The sequence below is a fragment of the Puma concolor genome, chromosome D1 (genome assembly GCF_028749965.1).
Source record: "Puma concolor isolate L17-30 chromosome D1, mPumCon1.1.hap2, whole genome shotgun sequence".
Classification (NCBI taxonomy): domain Eukaryota; kingdom Metazoa; phylum Chordata; class Mammalia; order Carnivora; family Felidae; genus Puma; species Puma concolor.
Window position 1 is genome coordinate 68,762,758 of NC_141676.1, and position 24,144 is coordinate 68,786,901.

The following is a 24,144-nucleotide window of genomic DNA, read 5'->3' on the forward strand; positions in this document are numbered from 1 at the left end:
TGTGGGTCTCTTCTCATTTGCTTGTAAGTGGTAGGGATCAGGTAACCATTGTGTTCATATTCACATGCCCATACAACCCAACTAAATGTAAAGTGTAGAGGTGAAGAAGGATATCATTTTAAGTGCTTAATGTAGCCATACAGGAGAGACAAATAAAAAATAAATGTCATACTTCTTGCTAGGGAAGATATTTCATTGTTATTCAAAAAATATAAATATGTCCATGTTTCTGTATAATTACTGAGGGTGATATTTCTATTCATCTTGAACCCTAATTTGTACAAGTGTAGTCTTGGCTAAAAGGAAAAGTCTTTAAAATACATCTTGGTTCCATTGTTACAGAGGTGTAGAGTGCCAAAAAAGAGAGCATCTAGGAAGAGCCTCAGCAAATAGTAATAGAGGCCATTTTCAAGGCAATATGGAGCTGGTGACAGGCATTTGCAGAGCAATTTGCAGAGAGAAGCATTCTTAGGAAAACCAACGATAAAAGCTTTGCACTTAATATGAACCTGGGGCAAATGCACACACAGAGACCAAGACGTTTTTGAAAAAAGTAATAAAGCTCAATTATAAGGATACAATCATTACAGAGCAAAACACCAAGGAACAAGAATAGAGCACTGGGGAGAAAAATGTAAGAAACAATCAACCGAAGCTAAAAAATGCACGAAGATAACAGACTATCTATTTATTATGAATGTATGTGTTAATTTATTTATAACCTGTTTCAGTCAATGAAGGATTTGAGGCAGACAAAACATTCTCTTAAATACATGAGGCTAAGATTTCTCTATTTCCTGAGAGAGGAGAAAATGGAAATTAATACCAGAACAATTTTATATATATGAAGTCTTTTGTTATATAAATATGCTTATGCTAGCTATATAGTTAGCTGTTCAGATTTCTCATTCTATATGTGGATTAAGTCATTAGCAAACTATCCTTTGTTGATTTTTCATGTAGCCAAGTGTAGTATATAATCAGATATTTGTAACAAATATAAATAGACTATTTCTTTTGCTAAATAGACTATTGGAAATTATCAAAATCTCAGTGTTCTGAGTGCTCCTTTCTGTGTGAGACTACCACTCACTATATTAACTCTAGTGGGAACCTCATAAGTGTTGCTGATAGGAGTATTTGTCAAGGTGTTTTTCCCCCTCTTTGGTTGCAAACAAGTAAAAAAAAAAACTTTAAAGTCCCCAAATAAACAAAATATGACAAAATAAAATCTGGAATAATTTAGGGGGAAATGTAACTTATTGATTGGGACCTTTTCACAAAATCAAAGAGAGATTTGACCCCAGAAGGACAGATATAGAGCAGCTATACGGATCTTAGCTACGGAGGTTCACAGATTATTTTTCAAACTATTGTCATTCATATGATTCAATACTGCTGACTACCAATTTAGTATCTCTCTCTAGTACAAATTCCACATTCCCAGGAGAGAGACTCCCACTGGCCCAGCTGAGATGTGATATTTACCCCTAGATCAGTCAGGCATGGCCAGGAACAGACTCACATAGCCCAAACATGACCACTAAAAGCCCACCTTTGTGAACTGGGGTTACTCACAGAGAAAACAGAATCGTTATGGGTCATCACTCCTCTAGAATCTGCCCCACTGGGAGATGTAATTAGTTTTAAATAAACAGCAAAGGAAATCTATGAAACCAACAGCTCTTAATTCCATAGCAGAAGCAAGGAAAAACTTCTTTCTGATGTTCTCCCCAGAGAATTGAGAATCAGACTATTTGGCATTTCTGACTTGTGATCTTCAGGAAGGGTCTTAAATGGAGTCATCTATTTAGTCACAAATGTCCTATAACAGAAAGACCTCATCTGGCATTCCAAGATCCTACAGGGTCCAACTCCAAGATAATAGTGAAAGATAGATTATTTTTAATAGTCCAAAAGACAGAATTCTAATAATGGACTTACTTGCAATAAGACTGCACAAATAAGTGAAATGTCAAATTTCTTTTATTTGGTGCTGAAATTATCAGTGAAGTAGAGGATCAGCTTTCTTATTGGTGTTACATACGAATTATCTTTGATAAAATGGGCATAGTCTCTTATTTATCTTTGTACCTCCAGAAACTGACATGGTCCCTGACACAGCTGAATCAAACTACTAAATTTTGTCTAGTTTGAAACAAAATTCTTCAAAATACACACTGAATGGTACTCTGTGAAGGAAAACTGTAAAATGACCCTTGAAGATAAGAAATGGAAACCATGCACCTAAGAAGGTAAAATACTATAATTATCCTTCTTCACCAACAAATGTAAAAGTTGTAGATAATTTAATAACATTTACTAAAGAGGAAGTCAACAGATTGAATAGTCCTGCCTTGAACCTGTTATTAAAGAGCACTTTCCATATACCAGGGATTTACCTAGGTGTAGGTATACTAGGACCTGAGTAGCACACAGTCTCTTTGGTGCAATAGACATATAAACCAGTAATCATGAGACAATATCATCAGGGATACAATAAAAGGAGTGACACCTAAAGAAAGAGAATTATTAAAACTCATCCTTTTCCTGGCATCAGCAGAGTCCCTAAGCACACACTCCCCTCTGACCATCTGCTCACAAAAGTGTGACATTTTTATTCTCCAAGTCTCCAGCAAGTCTGGGCTGCCTCCGCACTGCAGGAATGCCTCCAAAATTTTGCATCATCATCTCTCCTTCATTAAAAGTGATCCCACTTTCTCCTCCGTCCACAAATAAACAAAAACAAGGAGTCTTCATGCTCTTACAAATCTGAATGAAAAGTAGGCTCCTGCAGGCCTACTGCCTTAGAAGGCAGGCATAAGTCATGCTATGATAACCGGCTGCACCTTTCAGGAGCTGGTACCTCAACAATAGATGAGGACATTTAAGACGTTCCACATATCACATTACATTGCTTGCAAGGTAGGTCCAATGAGGGGAATGACCAAAAAAATAATTTTCAAACTCCTTGTCCCCATCACACACAAATTATTTTATGATAGGCAAACTGTCAGTTACATACAGCACACACATTTCCCAAAGGAACTACTATCCTATCTATCAGGCAATGCACATTTGGAGAGTATCATCCAGATCAGCCACTTTCTTCACTTACTTTGTATCACAGTGTAGTAGAATGAGTTCATGAAAGGAGAGTTAGGGTGTCTGGGACTATTCACAGCTTTAGAATTGATGCACTATTCTTACTCCCTTTGCGTTTAAATCTCCCATTGGTAACACAGGGATAATGACATAGTACCTTTGTTTCTAAGGCATTTGAAAATTCTCTGATGGAAGATTTCACACAAATGCAGAGACTATTATTATACCAGAAAGACTTGAAAATTGGAAATCTGTGTACTCATCACTATTAAACAGTCAACACAACAACGACAGAAGAGAAAACATCCTTCTCTAAAGCATCTAAAATCAAGTATTGCTGAATATGCAGCTACTGAAAAAAAAAACACATGTGCAAATATATTCATTTTAATGACTATCCAAATCTAAATCATCAATAACCCATTTAAATAAATCTTTTGCAAATTATCCTGACTCCAAAAAATGCATAAATCCCTAATCACAGGTATTTATTATAATACAGAGCTTTCTGAAAGTACATTCTCCTTTCTAGAATTTCAGAAAGGATTCTAGCCCATTCCACTAAAGTTGTTCCAAAATATGAAAATAGTTCTTTAGCCAATTTTGAAATAATCAAACTTACAGTACAGTGGTGGACAGGCATCCAAGCAGGGGCTTCCACTGAACAGTTCTGGGCTGGGCATTTGCCTTGGTTTTGCTGGAAATAAGTAAAATTGATGTTATGTTTTATATATTATGTGCAGAAATATATACAAGCTGACATGTTTATCATCACGGTGTTTATTACCTTATTTACAAGTATAGGAGAAGCTTTTGAGGATGATTTTTTGGTGCAGTGCTGCAGAAAACTAGGTATGTAATTTCTCCTCTTATCAAGGCATAAGAAATTATCTTTTGCTGTTGTTCATATTACTCTACGGACTGGGTTTTTGGCCCCAGGCTTCTTCAGCAGCTGGCCTTACAGGCCCCAGTGGGAACCATGTGAGAACTCAGAAGTAAAACTTGTCTCCTCTCTTCTAGGCTCTCAGACAACAATGATACTTGCTGTACCCATTCAAGATCACATCCATTAAGGTACAGATAGACTCATTTACTTGTCTTCCCTTCCAGACTGTGAGCTAGTGGTGTTGATTCTCCCTGGGGCATTTCATAGAACCCCAGGATGTAGAGCTACATAGAACAGATCTTAGAGGTCTTTCTTGTCACATCAGAAAATGAGATGCAAAGAAATGAAACAAGGAACACAGAGATTTGACATTGTAAGGCATTTGCCAGGCATTTCTTTTTACATAAGAAATTTATCTCTAGCTGACCTATTCTTTTGTTGTAACTCCTATAAATTCATTTCTAATTGGCTTTGTAGAAAGAATGAAGCTCTTCCCTTTAAGTAACAATACTGCTTCATCCCTATAATAATGAGAACTCATAAGTGTTAAAAAAGGGAAGGGGGTGATTCAAATAAAACATCGCTTACCTTTTATTTACTTTATTCTACACTCCATTATAATATAAACATACTAATAATAACGCTAGCAATAATCATAAAAAATATAGCTCTGATTTATTGAGCTAGTAAATATGCTAAAGATTGTTCTAGACCCATTGTATTATGACTAGTCATCACAACAAATATGGATAGAAGTGTTAGTATTCCCATTCTACAGGGGAGTAAACTGAGGCTCAGAGACAGTAAGCAACTTGCCTAAAAGCTACCCTAGCAGAAAGTAGCATAGCTCAGATTACATCAAGAATCTGACTGACTCTTGTGCACATGTATCCACCCTCTATGAGAAGATGTCTCTGGTATTTTTCAATTTTTATCCAATTAATGGGGCTTAAGACATGTCATCAGCTAATGCAATTCCACATTATCAATGATCCTAATATGTCTTATTTAACTGGAATAAAATATTAAATTCAACACTTGTGCTAAAAATTATTTTTTTGTGATTTGTAAGCTTTTTAGAACAACCTTTATTTAGGTGATCTATTTTTAAGGCATCACTAAACTCTGAAGTGCTGTTTGAGTGATTATTGATAAAGCCACCACAAAAATACACTTAGATCATCAATATCCATGCTCAGTTTTCTTATTTAAATCAAAATATGACATATAGTATCAACAGGGTACATAAAGTAAACTTGACTAGTGTCAGATGACCACAGTTTGAAGCTAAGCTCAACCATGCACTTGCTGCCAAGAGATGTGCTGAGTCTTGGTAGTCACATATGTAAAACAGTGTTAGTGTCTTGCCTTGTTCATACAAATATTATTAGACAATAGATATAGATTCACCTCAGACCATTGCCACAATTTGCAAGAACACACAAAGTAACAGGGAAATTTTATTTTCCTTTTCTGATAGCTTAAGCCAGATAAATAAATATAATTTATCTACATATGAGGTTAAGCTTTTTGAAATTCTAAAATGCTATTTAAAATGTTAATTATTATTATTTATAATTATGAGAATTAATTACAAACAATATTAATGGTGAGGAATATCTCTTTTATAATAATTTATAATAGTTATCATTAGTAGTAGTAATAAGCTTGTTTTGTACCTAGATAATGTTTATCTGTAAGGAGCACATGGCAAAGAGGCAAATAATAATTGAGCTATGCCTGGGTGGGGGAATTTAAGTACTCATAAAGTGTGATGTGGGCATAAATAAAGAGGGTTTGAGCTTTTATGGATGCACAGCATAAAGATGGAAATCTGTGTCTCTCTGACTCCATTACTACATGCGCTTTGGATCCTAAGGCCTTCCCATCAGTGGTTTTTGTTTTTTTTTTAATTTTTTTAATGTTTATTTATTTTTGAGAGAGAGAGAGACAGAGACAGAGCATGAATGGGCAAGGGGCAGAGAGAGAGGAAGACACAGAATCCGAAGCAGGCTCCAGGCTCTGAGCTGTCAGCACAGAGCCTGATGTGGGGCTCAAACTCATGAACCTTGAGATCACGAGACCTAAGCTGAAGTTGGACATTTAACCAACTGAGCCACCGAGGCTCCCCACCATTAGTACTTTAATGGAGCAGATTAACAGTATAATTATACAGGGGCAGACACATGAAAAGGCCTACTGAAGACAGAGGCCACACGGACATAAATTATTATGCATAGTGTGTGACCAGAAAAAAATTAAATCAGAATATGTCAGAATCTTGGATTTCAATAGGGTTCCCATTAATCCATCTGTGAAACCTGGGGAAAGTTACTTTAAAACTTTAAATCTCACTTTTCTTATGTATAAAATAAGAAGATTTCATTAGATCAAATTCAGTGTGGAGAGAAGTGTCATTTACCCATGGATCTTTTCCAAACTTCACATTCTTTCCAAGATTTTAATATGTTCCCTATTCCAAAGGGGTGCACCCTCCAGTTGAAAACCGCTATCGTTCTGATCTACCGTTTACCATAAGATATAATTATTCTTCTGTGAGTTTGAGATATAACAAAGGTTAAGAACAGTCAGTAGAGATGGCCTCACAAGAGCTTTCAACTCAAGTTTGTTTATTGAAAGGCCTAACCTTAGGTTTTTCCTAAACCTTCCTCCCATCTACTTTTTTTTTAACTTACATCTAAATTAGATAGCATATAATGCAACAATGATTTCAGGAGTAGATTCCTTAATGCCCCTTACCCATTTAGCCCATCCCCCCTCCCATAACCACTCCAGTAACCCTCTGTTTGTTCTCCATATTTAAGAGTCTCCTATGTTTTGTCCCCCCTCCCTGTTTTTATATTACTTATGCTTCCTTCCCTTGTGTTCATCTTTTCTGTTTCTTAAAGTTCTCATATGAGTGAAGTCATATGATATTTATCTTTCTCTGACTAATTTCACTTAGCATAATACACTCTAGTCCTTCCATCAACTTTTAAAGAAGACAAGACCTAACAAGGGTCAACGGAACTTCCACAGTAGTTGAAGTAAAGGGTTGAATTTTTTTTTCCTTATAAGTTTGTATTCTCCTTCTTCAATATTGTTGCTAACATTTAATGTGGGCACAGTGGTCAGAAGAGCTTGGGGGTACCACCTACTTGACAGATCCCCACCCCTTACAGGTCATCTAGAAACATAACAAATACTAAGGGAAAGGACACCCTCAAACCTACCTTTAAGTTAATTCTTTTTTTTTTTTAATGTTTATGTATTTTTGAGAGAAAGAGAGTGCAAGCCAGAGAGGGGCAGAAAGAGAGGGAGACACAGAATCCAAAGCAGGCTCCAGGCTCAGAGCCAGAGGCAGGGCTCAAACTCACAAACTGTGAGATCATGACCTAAGCCAAAGTCAGACATCCAATGAACTGAGCCACCAGGGTGCCCCAACCTTTAAGTTAATTCTTAAGAAGGCAAAAATCCAGAGGGAAAGTTAGAATTCCCCAAGGGGCAGGTCCAGCTCTCCAAGCAAGATTTTAAGAAGAAAGTTGGTGACAAATTATCTTAAAGACAGAGCTTTCATTTCTCCTGCTCTTCCATCCATCTACCCTGGATATTCATACCTACCCACAGATCACTGATATATGATTTGATCAGGATTCTAGGATCTGCAATGCTAACCCTGGAAAACATGTTCTCTAAAGAGACAAAACTAGCAGTGGATTTTGGTCTTTTAAAAACACTGTGCTGTTTATACAGGTTGATGTTTTCAAGGCTCTCATCTTCCTTGGTTGTCTTTTCCAGACTATAATATCTTGACATATTTCAATCTGGAATATCCGGAACAAATGAGCCAAGTACACTGGACAATTACTGCTCAGATTGATTATATAAATATATAACTACAGAGAATTTGAATAGTGACATACACTTGACAAAGAAAACTCTAAAGATTTTCTACCCAATGCATCCCATCCTCTGAAAGAGTGAGGATTTTTCTGAATATCAGGGGCTTGCATATGTCTGTTAGAGTGCTTTGGAGTATACAAAGTACCTATATAGATATTTTAGTCATTTAATCCTCCGAACAAGTTTGTGTGTGGCAGGGCAAGAACTGATTCATCCAAATAAAAATTTGACCTAAATGCTTCATTCAAAACAGCATGTTCTTCTGAAAGCAGAGAACAAGCTGAAAGGTTTTATTGTTATAGTCACAGTGAAATGATTCTTGCAATCACAGGGCTTTTTTTCTGGATTGAGAAGTGTCTCATAAGTTACTGTACAATATTCATTCATTAATTTATCCAACCATTCATTTACCAAATATCTATTGCATGGAAGACACCATGCTAGCTATATAGAGAGACATAAAATTTAGAAATTTCAAAATTTAAATGACCTCATAAGCATGCAATTATGAAGAAATATTTATATGACACAACTAAAACATGACATGGGCCAATCAAAAAGATCAATCTCACCCATTTGGGGGGCAGGAATAATGGATGAGAAAGGGTTATGAAAAACTGTGCAGAGAAATTCAGGATAAAGGGAAGAGTACTGAACTCTGACTGGGTAAATAAGGAAGACCTTTATAGAAGAGACACTTCAGTTTTCAAATAAAGCTTTTAGGAGGGGGAAAGAATGAGTAGATGGCCTTTGAGATAAAGTACACCAGGTATCATCTGATAGTGTTGAATCAAGGTATTCTAGGACTTGGTCAGGAAGCCCCTTAACTCTTGGCCTCAGAAACATAGGATTGAAGAGAAAGAACTATTCTATGCAACACAGACAGCTGACTTCTGCCTTTCCCCTCATTTATCTCTAGTTAACAGTGAGTGCATGGACAACAGGGTGTGGGACAAACAAGTTCCATGAAGGAGTGGACAGACCTAGATGGATCCAGTCCTGATCCTATATAAAACACAGGAGGATTTCCCGAGTAGAGTATTTGGAAAAGTACTTGAGGTGTCTTTCATCTTTTTTAAAACTCTCAGGTGCTTGATGGAAAAGGAAACAGACATGGAAACATGATGCCCAAAGGGCAAAACTAAGTGGCTTTTTGCATGGCAGAACTATAATGACATGTAATAATTTTTGTGCAAATGAACTGTAAGGTACTTTATAAATGTGATGAGTAATTCTATTTAAAGTATTAATTATTATAAACAAATTATTTACAAAATTGATAGAAAAGACATTTTCTGACTTGTAATTCAATATACGCTCCAGTACACCAAGAGTTAAGGGAATTTTCAAAAAGAGTTGAAAAAACACCCCACAAAACTCCCAGGATGCCTCCAAATAGTATATGTGTGTGTGTGTGTGTGTGTGTGTGTGTGTGTATGATTTGACTTATATATATAATGTATATACATAGACATATAATGTATATATATATATATATATACACATATATGTATAAATAATTTACTTGAGCAAATAAATGTTTTTATCTAATTCTTTTCCTTATTTGCCATAAAGATGTGCAATTTTAGAGTAAGTTGTTAAAGAAAAGGAGAAAATCAAGTTTTCCCAGGCAGAAAAGTACAGTATAGATACACAATGTTATATTGGTAGTCTTGTCTAAGACATCAAGATATGATAAAACTGAGATTCCAAAGGAGGTGCTTTAGTTTCAAAGGAAATTACCAAGAACTACTTTCAAGTCTCTGAACCCTTATCTATGATGAGGTTATGGAAGGGTTATGTGTTCAGAGGTTTCTAAAGGGATTTATTTGCAGGAGGGCTGGGGTAGGGGACCTCATTTTCACTTAAATTAGTAAATGAGGCTTCAGTGGGCCTATACCTAGAGTTGATACAACCTCCTGGAATTTGGGAGGTTATACTTGGATATGACTCCCACCTGAAAAATTTAATGAGCAAGAGAACATGGCAAATTGGTTATCGCCTCAGGAGAAGTGGCTTCATTTGGGCCAGCCTGCACTTCCAGAGTTTGTCAAGGCAAAAAAAAAAAAAAAAGCCATCCTGGAGCCATTATGATGCCTGCCAAGACAACCCTTCGTGTGGGTGCACTGCTGAAAAACCTGGGGCTAAAGAAATACATCATCCACATTACAGAAGATTTAGTCAAAGAGACCCAGAAGGGAAAAATCCCCACGACCCACAACAGTGCTCATGAAAGATAGGATCTAGAGCTAGACTGCCTGGGTTAAAATCCCAGAACAACATTTTCCTGGCAAGGTGACACTGGGCAAATTGCTTAGCCTCCCTTTGCTTCAGTTATGAAGATTAAAGGAATTAATACAAGAACTTAGAACTATTTCTATACGTAATCAGCACTATGAAAATGTCAGCTATTTTCTTTGTATTTGTTATTATTATCTTTATTACTACATGTCAGTTTCAGAGAGCAAAATGTATCATAATCTCAGTCCAATAAGAACTTCCTGCTTTCTTATTTTTACTTCTCTCTCATGTTCCAAACCTGGAAGGATGAATTACCAACTAGCAAATGGAGAAGAAGAATAGAAAAGGCTACAGGATCCTTTCTTATCTGAAAGGATATATATATATATCTCACTATACTATACTATACTATACTATACTATACTATACTATACTATATAGTAGGGAAGAGAAAACTTTCATCTGGAAAAGTGTTCACAGTTACAATTAATGTTTGGACCTGGACAATTTAAATTACTAAATTGAAACTGTATTTGTTATTTTAAGTGATTGCATGACTTTTAGTTCCTTGCAAATAACTGGAAATTCATAAAAAGTCATGGGACTACCCAAGTTTTCATCTAGACAACAGGGTAGAGATTACTGACACTAAGAAATATTAGGCAAAAAACGGGGAGCCATTACGTGGCTTCTATCATTACATCCCATGAACCCTGTTTGTTCAATGTATCACTTATAGATACAAAACATATTCAAGTTTACTGTTAACCTTTTTGTTCCATTTTGTACATAATTCCTGATAATTCTTCATTACAATGACTTCATCCCTTTCTGGGCTTGTCTTTCTACTTGCTTTCTTTTATTTTCTCAGGTTTCAAAGATATTTAAAATAAGGTGGCCTAATTTGTTTCTGAGGAAATCCTTACTAAGACTGAAGCCATGCTGAGGAGTCATGCATTTGCCTCTTCTGTAAATGAAAATGCTGCTGACCCATTCTTTATAGGATGCTGAGCATAATGGTTTTTCAGTGTGTGATAGCAGTGCTGAGTCACGTTCATGCTTTCCAAAATCCCTTGTGACTCCAGTCAGGCATTTGCCCAGGTTAACAAAGGTGCAATCTGTGGCAAAAAAGGATTAAACCCTCTATGCTAAAATAATATTTTAGCCAGCTGGCTACCTGGATAAATCAACTCTGATGAGTGAGATAGGCTCTGAATTCTCAGGCTGGTGACATTTAAAGATTTATTATACATGCTGACTTTTGTAACTTGACATTGCATGGTATCAATCTAGGGCCCAAGGACTTAGATTCAGAAGGTATTTTCTAGATGTATAATAAAATAATATTTATTGAGCACTTATTAGATGCCAGGCATTTGACATGTGTTGTTAGTCCATTCTGTTATCACATTAACCATCAAAGGCTATAGAGAAAGGTATTTAATACTGTTAGGATGTTAAGAATCCTCTTGACCTGGGTTAGAATGCCAGTTTTCACTTTCTGGATCTGAAACTTTAGATCTGTTTCTTAGTCTCTGTGAGTTTTGGTTTCCTCATCTGTAAATTGGAGAGAAAAATCCCCAGTTTAAAGGATTATTATAAAGATTATATAAGATTTAGGCCAGGGTTCTAGTACATATTCTAACAGTTTTAAGATAAATATGTTTATATTGTGTAAATATTAATATTTATCTTATTGGGGCATCTGGGGCATCTGGAGCTCTGTCAGTTAAATGTCCAACTCTTGATTTCAGCTCAGGTCATGATCTCATGGTTCTTGAGTTCAAGCCCCGTTGTTGGGCTCTGCAGTAAGCCTGAAGCCTGCTGGGGATTCTTTCTGGCTCTCTCTCTGCCCCTCCCCCACTCATGCTTCCACTCACTCTCTCTCTCTCTCAAAATAACTAAACTTTACATATATATATATACACACACACACACACACACACACACACACACATATATATATATCTTACCAATCAGGGATTAATTAGCTCCTCTAAGTATTTTCTCACCTCTGAGTATAAAATAATAATATTTACCTCACACAATCATTATGAAAATTAAATGAGAAAAAATATAAGTACTTAGCAAACATCAGGAATTTTAAACGTAAATTTTAAATCTAAGTTGAATATCTGAAATAGTGTAATTTTAAATGACTAAATTTGGGAGTCAGAAATTGACTCTGCAGTCTGGGATCACATACTTGAAATCATTGTTCAAGAAACAATTCTAAAAAGTGTATTATCGTATTTTAGCACTTTGTGGAAGCATGTCCCAATATTCCCTGAAGCTCTAGAAGTCTTTGGAAGTTGAATTATTGCTGTGCAGAGTTAGATATGATAGAATAATTTAAGCCTCTAAATATAAGATTAAAACCATAGTCTTGCAAAATACTTTGAATATCATTAATATTTACAATTGTCTCTACATCCTATTGACACAAGAAGACAAGAAGAAAGGACTACAATCATATCTTCCTCCTTGCAAGAAACAAACTTTGGATGTTATGCACTACTATAGTCAAAGAATATTCTTCATTGACAGATCTTATCTATTTTAAACTACAAACTCTTATGGAAACAAAGCTTGTGATTTCTAAAATAAACTGCATTTTTCTTTCTGACACATTTTTAGGTTCATCTGTAAAAAATGCCTCCCTTGAATTAACACTTAATAAAATATATCTAAAATTTCAGGTCCACAAAATAAGGTCCATACTTTGAGGAAAGAAATGCCATTCAGAAACAAGATCAAAGCAATTCATTTCTATTCTCACTGCTACCATAGAGACAAAGAAAAAAAAAAGTAAAGGGTTTTAGCCTACTTAATTCTTCCTGAAATTTATAATTAACTACATGGGAAAGGGGACAATTACCATATTTCTAAAGAATAAAAGATTAAAAAAGTTGAGCTTTTGATAAGACATAATTACAACCTATTAAATATGCAATTCATATCAATTTGTTCTTATAATCTTCTTGAGTTTCAAAAAATGCATATACATTGGACAGTGTTTTCTGAAAAATACACATGGAATGTCAGCAGTTTAAAGGAACACAGTGCTCTCTTATAGAGATGTTTCTCAGATAATTAAAATTCTGGCAAAACTTAATACAAAGGAAAGAGGATCAGTTGATATTATTTTTGTATGTGCCTTGTCTTCCTGACATTTATGAATATATGTTTTTGGACAAATGTTAATCAAGAAAGTGCAGGTTTTTGTAGATCAGGTGCCATAGCCAACATCAAGCAGTCAGCCAGGAAGAACTAGCAATTAGACCTGTCCTCGATTTAAATAGAACTTCAGATTGCTGACTAAATTACATGTGTATTACTTCAGGACAGTTTTATTTTAAAGGACTAGCAAGAAAGAACTGTAGTTTGAAATCATAGGAGATTCGTAACAAAGACTGGAAAGAAGGATTAGTTTTGCTAAAAATACATGGTTTTATTTATGGTGTTGTTAGCAAATGATTTTCAGCAAGATACTTAGAACCCCTTTTCACCTTTTCTAATTAGGACTGTATTTGAAAATAAATAATTTATGTTATTGTGTGATATCATAAATACAACATGATAAATTATATACCTCTTTGTAAAAACATAAAATACAGGAAGAGTACTTTTTTTTTTTAAATTAACACTTTTTGAACTATGTTTTATGCAGCAACCAAAATTCCTACTGGTGGAGATAATAAATGGTATGATTCATACCTTAAAATTTGACTTTCGGATATCCCTTTTTCTTTTTTTTTTTTTTTTTTTTTGGAAATGTGAGTAAGTGGTCTTCAGGGAGAATATTACTGACTATAATGTTACTTTTAAAAGTGATACATTGGATTATTTTGAGGCATTCTGTCTAAGGGTCTCAGAATAATTTTAAGGAAATATTTGAAGGGCTTAAAATTTTTAACTCAGATCTCAACTACAGAATACCATAACATCCATTTGGGACCACTTTTCCATAATGCCGTGTTATCTGTGGTTAGTTGGACAAATTCCATGTAATAATCATTAGTACAGTTTTTTTTTTTTTCCTTGTGGAGGTTATTTGGGGTAACACCAGTCAGTGGTACTGATATACTTTGTTCTCAAAATGTAAAGCAATGTAAAAAAAAAAACAAAAAACCAAAAGCAGATAGAATTGCTATGAATTCACATTCCTTTCCTAGACAAGTTTGTATCTTGAAAGCTGATTGCAACATAATTCATCCTGCTTTGAGGAAAAAAAAATTTAAAAATCTCTTTCAATTCTTTAATTCTTCAATTCATTCATGACCTAATAATTTAGGACACTAAAGTCATTTTTAAAATTTTCTATTGTATAGCTTTCTATTAATGTTTTTATAGTAAAAAATATACTGTATAAAAAAATTCTATACCTTTATAATATATGTATGTTAAATATATTATATACATGTTGTAAAGTCAACTAATTTTCTCCAAAACAAGATTAAGTATCATATTATATAAAATCTCTGTGAAATTAATGGACATGAGTTGGCATTATTTTACCAATCTGACTGCTTTAGCTCTTATTTAATAAAAAGTGCCATTGACTTATAAGTATTTTTATGCTTGAATTTTAGAAGTTTACATGATGATCTTTAGAGCTGGTTTATCATAGATACGATCCAGTTGACATTTTTCTCCGTGTGTGTGAGGACTTTTATCTCCTTTAGTCCTTTTCTCTTACATTAAAATGATATTTAAAGTGTCATTTCAGGGGCGCCTGGGTGGCTCAGTCGGTTAAGCGTCCGACTTCGGCTCAGGTCATGATTTTGCGGTTCGTGGGATCAAGCCCCACATTGGGCTCTGTGCTAATGGCTCAGAGCCTGGAGCCTGTTTCGGATTCTGTGTCTCCCTCTCTCTCTGACCCTCCCCCGTTCATGCTCTGTCTCTCTCTGTCTCAAAAATAAATAAAGGTTAAAAAAAAAATTAAAGTGTCATTTCAGGCCAGCAACCATTCACAGATTAAGTTCACCAATTGCCTGTCAACTGAATAGTCTATCCATCAAAGTACACATTACATATACCTGTGCATATGTGCACATACATATGTGTGTGTGTGTGTGTATATATATATATATGCATATATATGTGTGTGTGTGTATATATATATATACATATATATATATACATATATATATACACACACACACATACAGGTGCATAAGTGTGTGTGTATAAGTTGCAGGAAGGAAGCATTTCATCCTTTCATTCTTAAACACATATTCAACAATGCAATATCTATCAAATGTCTGTTAGATGAAAGAATAAGTCAACACTTAATGGTATACCTATCAGCACCATAATGGCTATTACACAGATACATGGAGAGTCACAGGCTAAGTCTGGTAAGGCAGTTACTTACGTAGTGCTTATGTAGGAATCTGCATTTAAATGAGTCTTAGAGGTCAAGTAGAAGCTTATTAGGTAAGGGTAGAAAGTTGAGAGGCATTCTAGGCATAAAGAAATCAGGTAAAAATGGGAGAAAGGAACTCAGATTATTTGGGGAAACAAATGTAAGTGACTGTAGTTCAAATTAAGGCATGAAGGATGATGGAATCTGAGATATGAAAGTTAGGCAAGGGCCCAAACACGAGGCCATGTATATAACACAGAGGGTATGCAAACTTATCCTGCTGGTCAGTGTTCATCAAACTTTAGTGTGCAAAATCAGCTAGAGATCTTGCTAAAATGAAGGTTCTGACTCAGTAGTTCTCACATGGGGCTTGAAACTCTGTATATCTAACAAGCTCTGAAGGGATGACATTGTCCCTGATCAACAGGTCACATGTTTAATAATGGAATAGTAGTGAACAGGAAACCCCTAAAGGGTTTTAACCAGAATTGAAACATGAATACAAATTATACACACAACATATGCATACACATGTATAAACATACGAGGACTAACGAAGGTCTCGGCAATGTGGAAATGTATAAAGGGTAGGAGGATGGGCAAGGCAAGGAGAATGAATAGGAATTAGGACACATTGGGATTTAGGGAAAAATAAGAGTCAAGATCAAATCCCACTGTTGATAACAATTGAGACAGTGGCATACTATCCATTGAGCAGAGAACAGAGTAGGAGAGTGATTTATGTTCAGAGGGCTCCAGAGAATGGAACTTTTCCTGGAACTTCTGACTTAAGTTAACTTAATACGTAAATACAATTCTAAATTCCAAAGAATTTTTTTTCATTTGCTGTCAAACCAATTTTTCACAAAACCTGCTATCCCCTGAAAAGTTAGTTCAAGAACTGAATTATACACTTATAAACCAAGAAATGGGCATGTGTGGGTAGGTGTTTAGAATAGAGGAATTTGGAGAGAGGGCTATTTTCAAAGGATTTTAAATGTGGTACTAATTTTGAATGCACGCTGGAAGAAAAGGTTAAAACATTTGGTCTCTTTCTCTCACAAATAAATGCCTATAAACCTGGGAAATATTCACTAAAGTCAGAAGAAATTCCATCACCATGACTACATGATAGAAATTTACCACTGGAATAATAACTGGGTAATTGAATTACTGATCTTACTATTAACTTTATCCTTAAATATCAAATTCCTCAAAAAGGAGGAAAAGGAAGAGGATGATGAGAAGGAATAAAAACATCTCTAGCTATTTAGCGACTAGATGTTATGTACAGTCGCTATACCAAGCCTTATGTGTATATTTGTACTAGTTGTTCCCTAGAATGCTTTTGTCCCAGGATCTTCACAAAGCTAGTCCTTTCAAGTTCCCAGAAATTTTTTCAGAGAGGACATGCCTGTCCACCCCTATCTAGAGTAGTTCTTGTCCCTTTTTACACTCATCCAATTTTCTATATTCCGTTTCTCTGCTTTTTTAATTATAGCATTTATCACTATCTATAATTATGTTTATTATTTGTGTGCCTATTAATGGCCAATCTCCTAGGTCTATAATGTAAGTTCTTTGAGGGCAGGGACATTTGTTAAATTTATTCACTATTATATCTCTACTGCTTACAATACTACCTGACACACAGTATGCACTCAGTAAATATTTGTGGAGGCAATGAATATTGCATTTAATCCTCACAACAACCCTATGAAGTGCTTATTATCACTTCATTTTATAAATACAGAAACTGAGATTTAGGTAAATTAAGTAATTTATTCCTGACAACAGAATGACTGACTGATAGAGCAAGAATCTGACTCCAAAGGCTGTGCTTTCACTATGCTATGCTGTCCCTCTGAGTGATTCAGCGGTGGATGCCAACTGCTGTCGAACTTCCCAATACTTAGTTCTCTGAGAGACCTCAGACATGTCTGGCCGATTTGCGTGGGTCACTGTAATTAGCATAAAATTAGTTCTAATACATATATGAATACAACTCTCATTTTCTCCACCCTACAATAATGCTATGGGTAATAAAAGATCCCAGCTTACTCAGGATTTCCTCCTCTCAATAATTATAGCCACTCTTTCCATGTATATAGTATTTTATATTTTTCAAATGAATTAACTCATTTGAATCTGCACAATAATCCTGTGAAAGAAATATTAATAAACCAGTATCATTATCACCATTTCCAACTTGAGAAAAAAGCCTCAGGAAAGGTAAACTGAATTGACTAAAATTACTAAGATTACTAATATAATAAATGCAAACCCAAGTCTATAACTTTACTTTCTGAACCTTGATTCAATGCACACTTCCATATTGCCCTTGGTGAAACATACATAGGCAGTGAGATGGGTTTCTCAAGCAATTATAATCATGGGTAATTTCCTTTAAGAAAATCTTATCTACAGGGGTGCCTAGTTGGCTTAGTTGATTAAGCATCTGACTTGATTTCAGCTGGGGTCATGATTTCACAAACCAACCATGAAATCAAGCCTCTCATCACATCGGGCTCCATGCTGATGGCATTGAGCCTGCTTGGGATTGTCTCTCTCTCCCTCTCTCTCAGTCTCTCCCCTTCTCTCTCACTCTCTCTCTCAAAAATAAATAAACATTTAAAAAAAAGAAAAATCTTATCTACAAATATGCGGATGAAATAATGGGTACATAATAAAGAGAAGTGATGTATTCTTTTTTTTATTCAATTTTTTTAATGTTTATTTATTTATTTTGAAAGAGAGACAGACTAGGGGAGGGGTAGATGGATAGGAGAGAGAGAATGCCAAGCAGGCTCTGCACTGTCAGTCACTACAGAGCCCAACACGGGGCATGATCTCAAGGACTATAAGATCATAACCTGAGCCGAGATCAAGTCATATGCTTAACCAGCTGAGCCATGAAGTCGCCCTATGATATATTCTTTTCTAATTTATAAAGAGAGTTATGTGATTTATTTCAGTTTTGAGCACAATGAATGTGTTTAAATATTATTTGATTTGCAAAATTTGATTTGTACTTGTTTGCTTTGCAAACCCACATTTGTCTAAAGACCTTACCTAAAGGTCTTCCAAGGACAATCCTCTCAGACTCCTAGCTCTTCACAGCACATGTGGCTTTTCCTCAAAGTGTTAAAAAAAAAAAAAAAGGACTAATGTTGTGAATAATACCTTGGTAATTAAGTTTGGCAGAAAAGATCATTTACTACAGACATATTAATAAATGGATGGCATGATTCATAAAGTTTTTTTTTTTTTCTCATTCTACAAGTTTACTTTCACAGGCTATGGATATGTGTCCAAAACACAGCAAATCTATATCTAATTCTGAGTAATTTTAAACTAACCATTAAGTGAGTGTATTATTTTTATTTAATTAGGTGTTTTAGGTAGAAAATGAACAAAATCCAAAATATAGTATCAAGAGTATGTTTTGACTAAATAATAACCTTGAAATGATTCAACAAGGGGGTAATGATAGTGGATAGAAGTATAGATATTAAAGTCAAAAAATACCTGGACTTGAATCCCCACTATGAAGCTGCTCAGCTGTGTAAGTATGCCTCATCTTTAAGATATGGAGGATTCGGGGCGCCTGGGTGGCGCAGTCGGTTAAGCGTCCGACTTCAGCCAGGTCACGATCTCGCGGTCCGTGAGTTCGAGCCCCGCGTCGGGCTCTGGGCTGATGGCTCGGAGCCTGGAGCCTGTTTCCGATTCTGTGTCTCCCTCTCTCTCTGCCCCTCCCCCGTTCATGCTCTGTCTCTCTCTGTCCCAAAAATAAATAAACGTTGAAAAAAAAAATTAAAAAAAAAAAAAAGATATGGAGGATTTTACTTCATGGGGTTGATCTGAAAAGTGAATGAGTTAATTAAATTCATCAAGTTCCTTCAATGTGCTAAGAAATGTCCCAGACATTATGTATACAAAAATGAGAAAAATAGACATAGTCTCTTTCCTTGTGGAGCTCTGTCTAGTCAAGAGAGAGACACTGAGAAAACAATCATATAAATCAGTGCATAATTATGAACCATGACAGGCGGAAATATAGGATAATATAAGATAACACCAGGAGTATATAATCTAACTGGGGATTTTAGGAAAGTGAGTGGCATGTACAGTCAGACCTGGAATACAGGTAGGATTTAGATAGGCGGACAGAACCATCTAGAGAGAGGAGTAGTAAATGGTAGTCTCCAAAGCAAGAACATGATTGGTACCTTCAAAGAATAGAGGGGAGCCACCAAGGCCAGTATGCCAATTAGTTTAAAGAAGGCCATAAAATGTAGCATAGACATAAGAATGGTCTGGTTCATGAATTTTTAAGATTCTTGGAATATAAAACACAAGGCAGAATGATGGAAAATAAGACAGGAAAGGAATTCAGGAGCTAGATCAAAAGAGAATTGTGTACTAAAGTAAGAATTTGGACAACTACTCAACTTGAGTTCAATAGGGTGCTATAGCAGGGCTTCCACTTCAGAGTTACATCATTGAACTTAGGTATTAGATTGATAATTCTGGCTGCTGTATGAAATACTTAATAAAGGAAAATTAGGTTATTATATTAGTGGAATTAATATGCCAAAATATTTTATGTTATTAAAATGGTTAATCCCAGGTTATTAATAGAGTTATGGAATCCCTTCACATTGCCTATTTTTCCTACTTTTCTACACAAAAAAAGGCCACATCTATTTAATTTTCCCTACTTTAAGCTGTTTTTCTGCCTCTCTCTGCCACCAAGTAGATTTCTCTGGTCCATTATGTCTCCTGCTTCTGTGGCTCTCTAGTCTCTGTACAGTGGTCCTGCCACCATGCAGACACTTGGTTGGGATGACAGGTATCAAAACCAGTGTTACTGGCAGGATAAATATGAGAAGAGCACCAAGGAACTATAGGAAGATACGGAGACTGTAGACTCCAGTTAAAAAAAACAACAACAGAAAACAGTACATCTACCCCTACAGGGTAGTATGTTAAGCATTTTATATTTATCACCTAATTAAATCCTAAAAACAAGACTGTGCGACAGGTGCCAACTTATGGAAAAGAAAAAATACAGTTCTGGGAAGGTCATCCAGCTAGTGAAAGGTAAAACCACTATTTTTATGAATAGGCAGAAGGATGGGCAAAGAGGGATATGACAGAAAATAGAATGAGAAAGCTCAAGTCAGGGAAACAAACTGAGTGGGAAGTCAGAGAAAATTGGGGTTTGGGATCATTGTTAATGATAAAGGGAAAATCCTATTTCCTTTAAGACAACATCTCAACTTCTTGATACTCATAACTGGGTCCCTATTTATCTCTGCACCCTTTGTATCTTGCCACTCACTTTGAACTCCTTATGTTCCAACTACATTGCCTTTCCTTTTCTTGAATCCACCATTATCTCTTTTTTCTGTCTTCTCTTTCTTCTCTTTCTTCCCTTCTCTTCATTATCTGTTTATCTATGTCTATCTATCTATCTATCTATCTACCTATCATCTATCATCTGTCACATCTAGGACTTTGCTTAAAACACTTTCCCACCCCCATTGTGCCCTCATGGTACATATCAGCTTAATTGTCACTTCCCCAGAAAACCCTTCCCTGAAACTAAGCTTTTGCCTACCACGCATTTAAGCCCACCAGGTTCTATAGAATTCCCTGTGCTCCTTTCCATATCATTCTATATTCACCCCTTTATCACACATTACTGTTATTTCTATAATTAGCTGTTTTCACCATTAGCCTAAAAGTTCCATGGTAACAGATTGTGCATCGTATGCATATGCCTTCCAATATGTCAGGTACATATTAGGCATTCAATAAATAAATACCCGTTAGACAAATAAAGTGAATGTATGGGTGTGCTGCTTCTACCATGAGAGCAGATGGAACTATACACCTGCATGAAGATACAGTTTTGTCTATGAAGACAGGGTCTCTCAGGCAAATTATTTGTTGCCTTGGTGATTTGTTTCATTTTCTCTACATAAAGATCTGGTGGAAAATAAAAATTATTGTATCCCCCCCCAAACTATAGTTGTAAATATTTCTATGATAATTTCATTTCTAACAATATAGTGTGCAATTTTTTTCTATTCAAGTCATAATAAATAATATGATACTAGCCTTGATTAAAAAATATTTTTAATGCTCAGCAACAACTTCTGTTTCCTTTTAGAAATTCTGAGCAACTTCAGTGTAAAAGATAGTGGGATGATGGAGTCAAAGAGTGATATCTTATTTACAGAAGAGATATATATTAAAAACATCAATAAAACATACTTTAAACTGCCTGGTCCACTTTTCATTCTACTATTTAAATTTTATTATGCACAGTAACCTGTTAATACTGTTAAACACATTAAAAATTAATGGTACCATCATGTCTTCATTACAAATTACAGAAGCAACCTAACATATTATAGTTGTCTTTGTAGATCTTTTAAAACTTTTCTTTAATATCTGTAAGTCTGGCTAAAGGACATCTGAAATGATATCAATATAGGTTTCACCCACTACTACTTTTTAAGACCTTTTGTATACATAAATAATTTTATTTGCAGAGATTATATACTTTAGAATACTATTGGTTAGAGATGGAAAAGAAAGAACCACAAAGATGCAATAAAATACACTCATTTTACAGGCAAGGACACTGAAGCCCAGATGCCTCTTGGTACACAAAGTCACAAAGTGAAGATTTATTTTTATTTTACATAGTTCCACCTTTCTTCTGTTCTTGTACAGCCAATATACTATTACATATGTACTTACAAATCCCTACACAACAAAAGAAAACTTCTACTTACTGCTTGCATTTTATTAAATTTAACCCAGAATATTCTGCTTCCTATCTAGAACTGTTGTCCTATTGGCCAATCACCTAACAGCATGTCTCCACCTTAACATAGTCTAACATTATTTTCCGTGTATTTTAGTTATCAAAATTTGGAGGAATATTATCTTACAATTATTCAAAAATATATTTAAGAAATGTCCACTCTATAAAACGTGTTATATTAACTAGTAAGTTGTGTTTAATTAGTATTATTGAGGTGACCTCATTTCCTCAGTGACCACACCCAAACAGAAGGATAGATTAAAGATATAAATTTTGAGCTGCTCAATAAATTGTCCTATGTTGAATTCTTTCCATGTGCCAGGAGTTGTGCTGGTACTTTCTATACTTACCACAATATCACTCACACATAGATAATACACCCTATTCAAAGATGAATAAATCCAGGCCTAGGGAGATCAGGTTAAACAACTTACCCAAGTAAGTCCTAAGCTAGTAATTGTCAGAACTACAATTTAAATCCAAGTCTTGCTCTAGAGTTCTGCCCTTCACACTAAGTCACGTTACTTCTCTGTCTCAGTAGTGACATCTGTGACAAAAGAGTTGAAACTGAAACTGGACAGAAACAGTCATATAAAAGAGATGACTCAATCTTCTTTGAAAGTGAGTTTTCTGAACATCTGAAAGGACCTTGGGATCCATGTGGCAGAAATTCTGTTTTTGGTTGCTCTGATTATTCTCTGGCCTAAAAGATCTTACCCCAAATCTGAGGGCAAACCAGTCTAACCAGACTAAAGCAATTAAGACCATAAGCAACCTGAGTCTTATGGGTGAGATCTAGGGTAGGATTATTTTATCAAGGGGGTTATATTATTATTAAATGTGCCACAATCATTTCTTTTTTCTATGCAGAAAAGCTAAAAATAAAACCACTTCTCTGGTATGTCTAATAGATCCTTTTATATTGCCATTATGCAGTGCTTTGTCTTGATTTGTCATAATCTCTCCTCTCATTAATCTTATAACATCCATTCTTAGGAATGTGGAGCAGAGACATGAAGAGGAATTTATTTCTACAATGTGTGTAATAGAAGGAAGTGGGGGAATAAAGCAGGCACAAAGGTCACAGGATGATCCAAGGGGGCAGTAAGTGTCTTTCTCACCAATACAGGAAGTAATGAAGAGAACCAGGAGAAATATTTGTGTTTCCCAGTGAAAACTTTGACAAGGGTGATATTGAGATGCACCACAGATGAAATGGACCCCAGGACAGATCCAAATAGTTAGGAGTTCTGGTCTCATTGGAAGAACAAATATTGTTAAAATGTCTATACTACCCAAAGCAATCAACATATTCAGTGCAATCCCCATCAAAATAATACCAGCATTTTTCACAGAGCTAGAATAAATAATTCTAAAATTTTTATGGAACCAAAAAAGACCTCAAATAGCCAAAGTAATGTTGAAAAAGAAAAGCAATGTGGGAGGCATCACAACTCCGCACTTCAAGCTGTATTACAATGCTGTAATCATCAAGACAGTATGATACTGGCACAAAAACAGACACATGGATCACTGGAACAGAACCCAGAACCCAGAAATGTACCCACAAATGTATGGTCAACTCATTTTCGACAAAGCAGAAGAGAATATCCAATGGAAAAAAAGTCTCTGCAACAAATAGCATTGGGAAAACTAGACAGCAACATGAAGAAGAATGGAACTGGATCACTTTCATATACCATACACAAAAGTAAATTCAAAATAAATGAAATACCTAAATGGGATACAGGAAACCATCAAAATCCTAGAGGAGAATACAAGAAGCAACCTGTTTTACCT

At 35.4% G+C, this 24,144-nt stretch overlaps 1 protein-coding gene across 11 annotated transcripts in view; it reads right to left on the reverse strand.

Annotated features, from left to right (window-relative positions):
• Positions 1 to 24,144, reverse strand: part of DLG2 (discs large MAGUK scaffold protein 2) — a 2,060,086-nt gene that overhangs the window by 1,554,491 nt on the left and 481,451 nt on the right. For all 11 annotated transcript variants that reach the window (XM_086678450.1, XM_086678461.1, XM_086678456.1 and 8 more), the window contains one exon: positions 3,728 to 3,802. In XM_086678450.1, the coding sequence (XP_086534576.1) occupies positions 3,728 to 3,802 (75 nt within the window). The remainder of the gene's footprint in view (positions 1 to 3,727; positions 3,803 to 24,144) is intronic.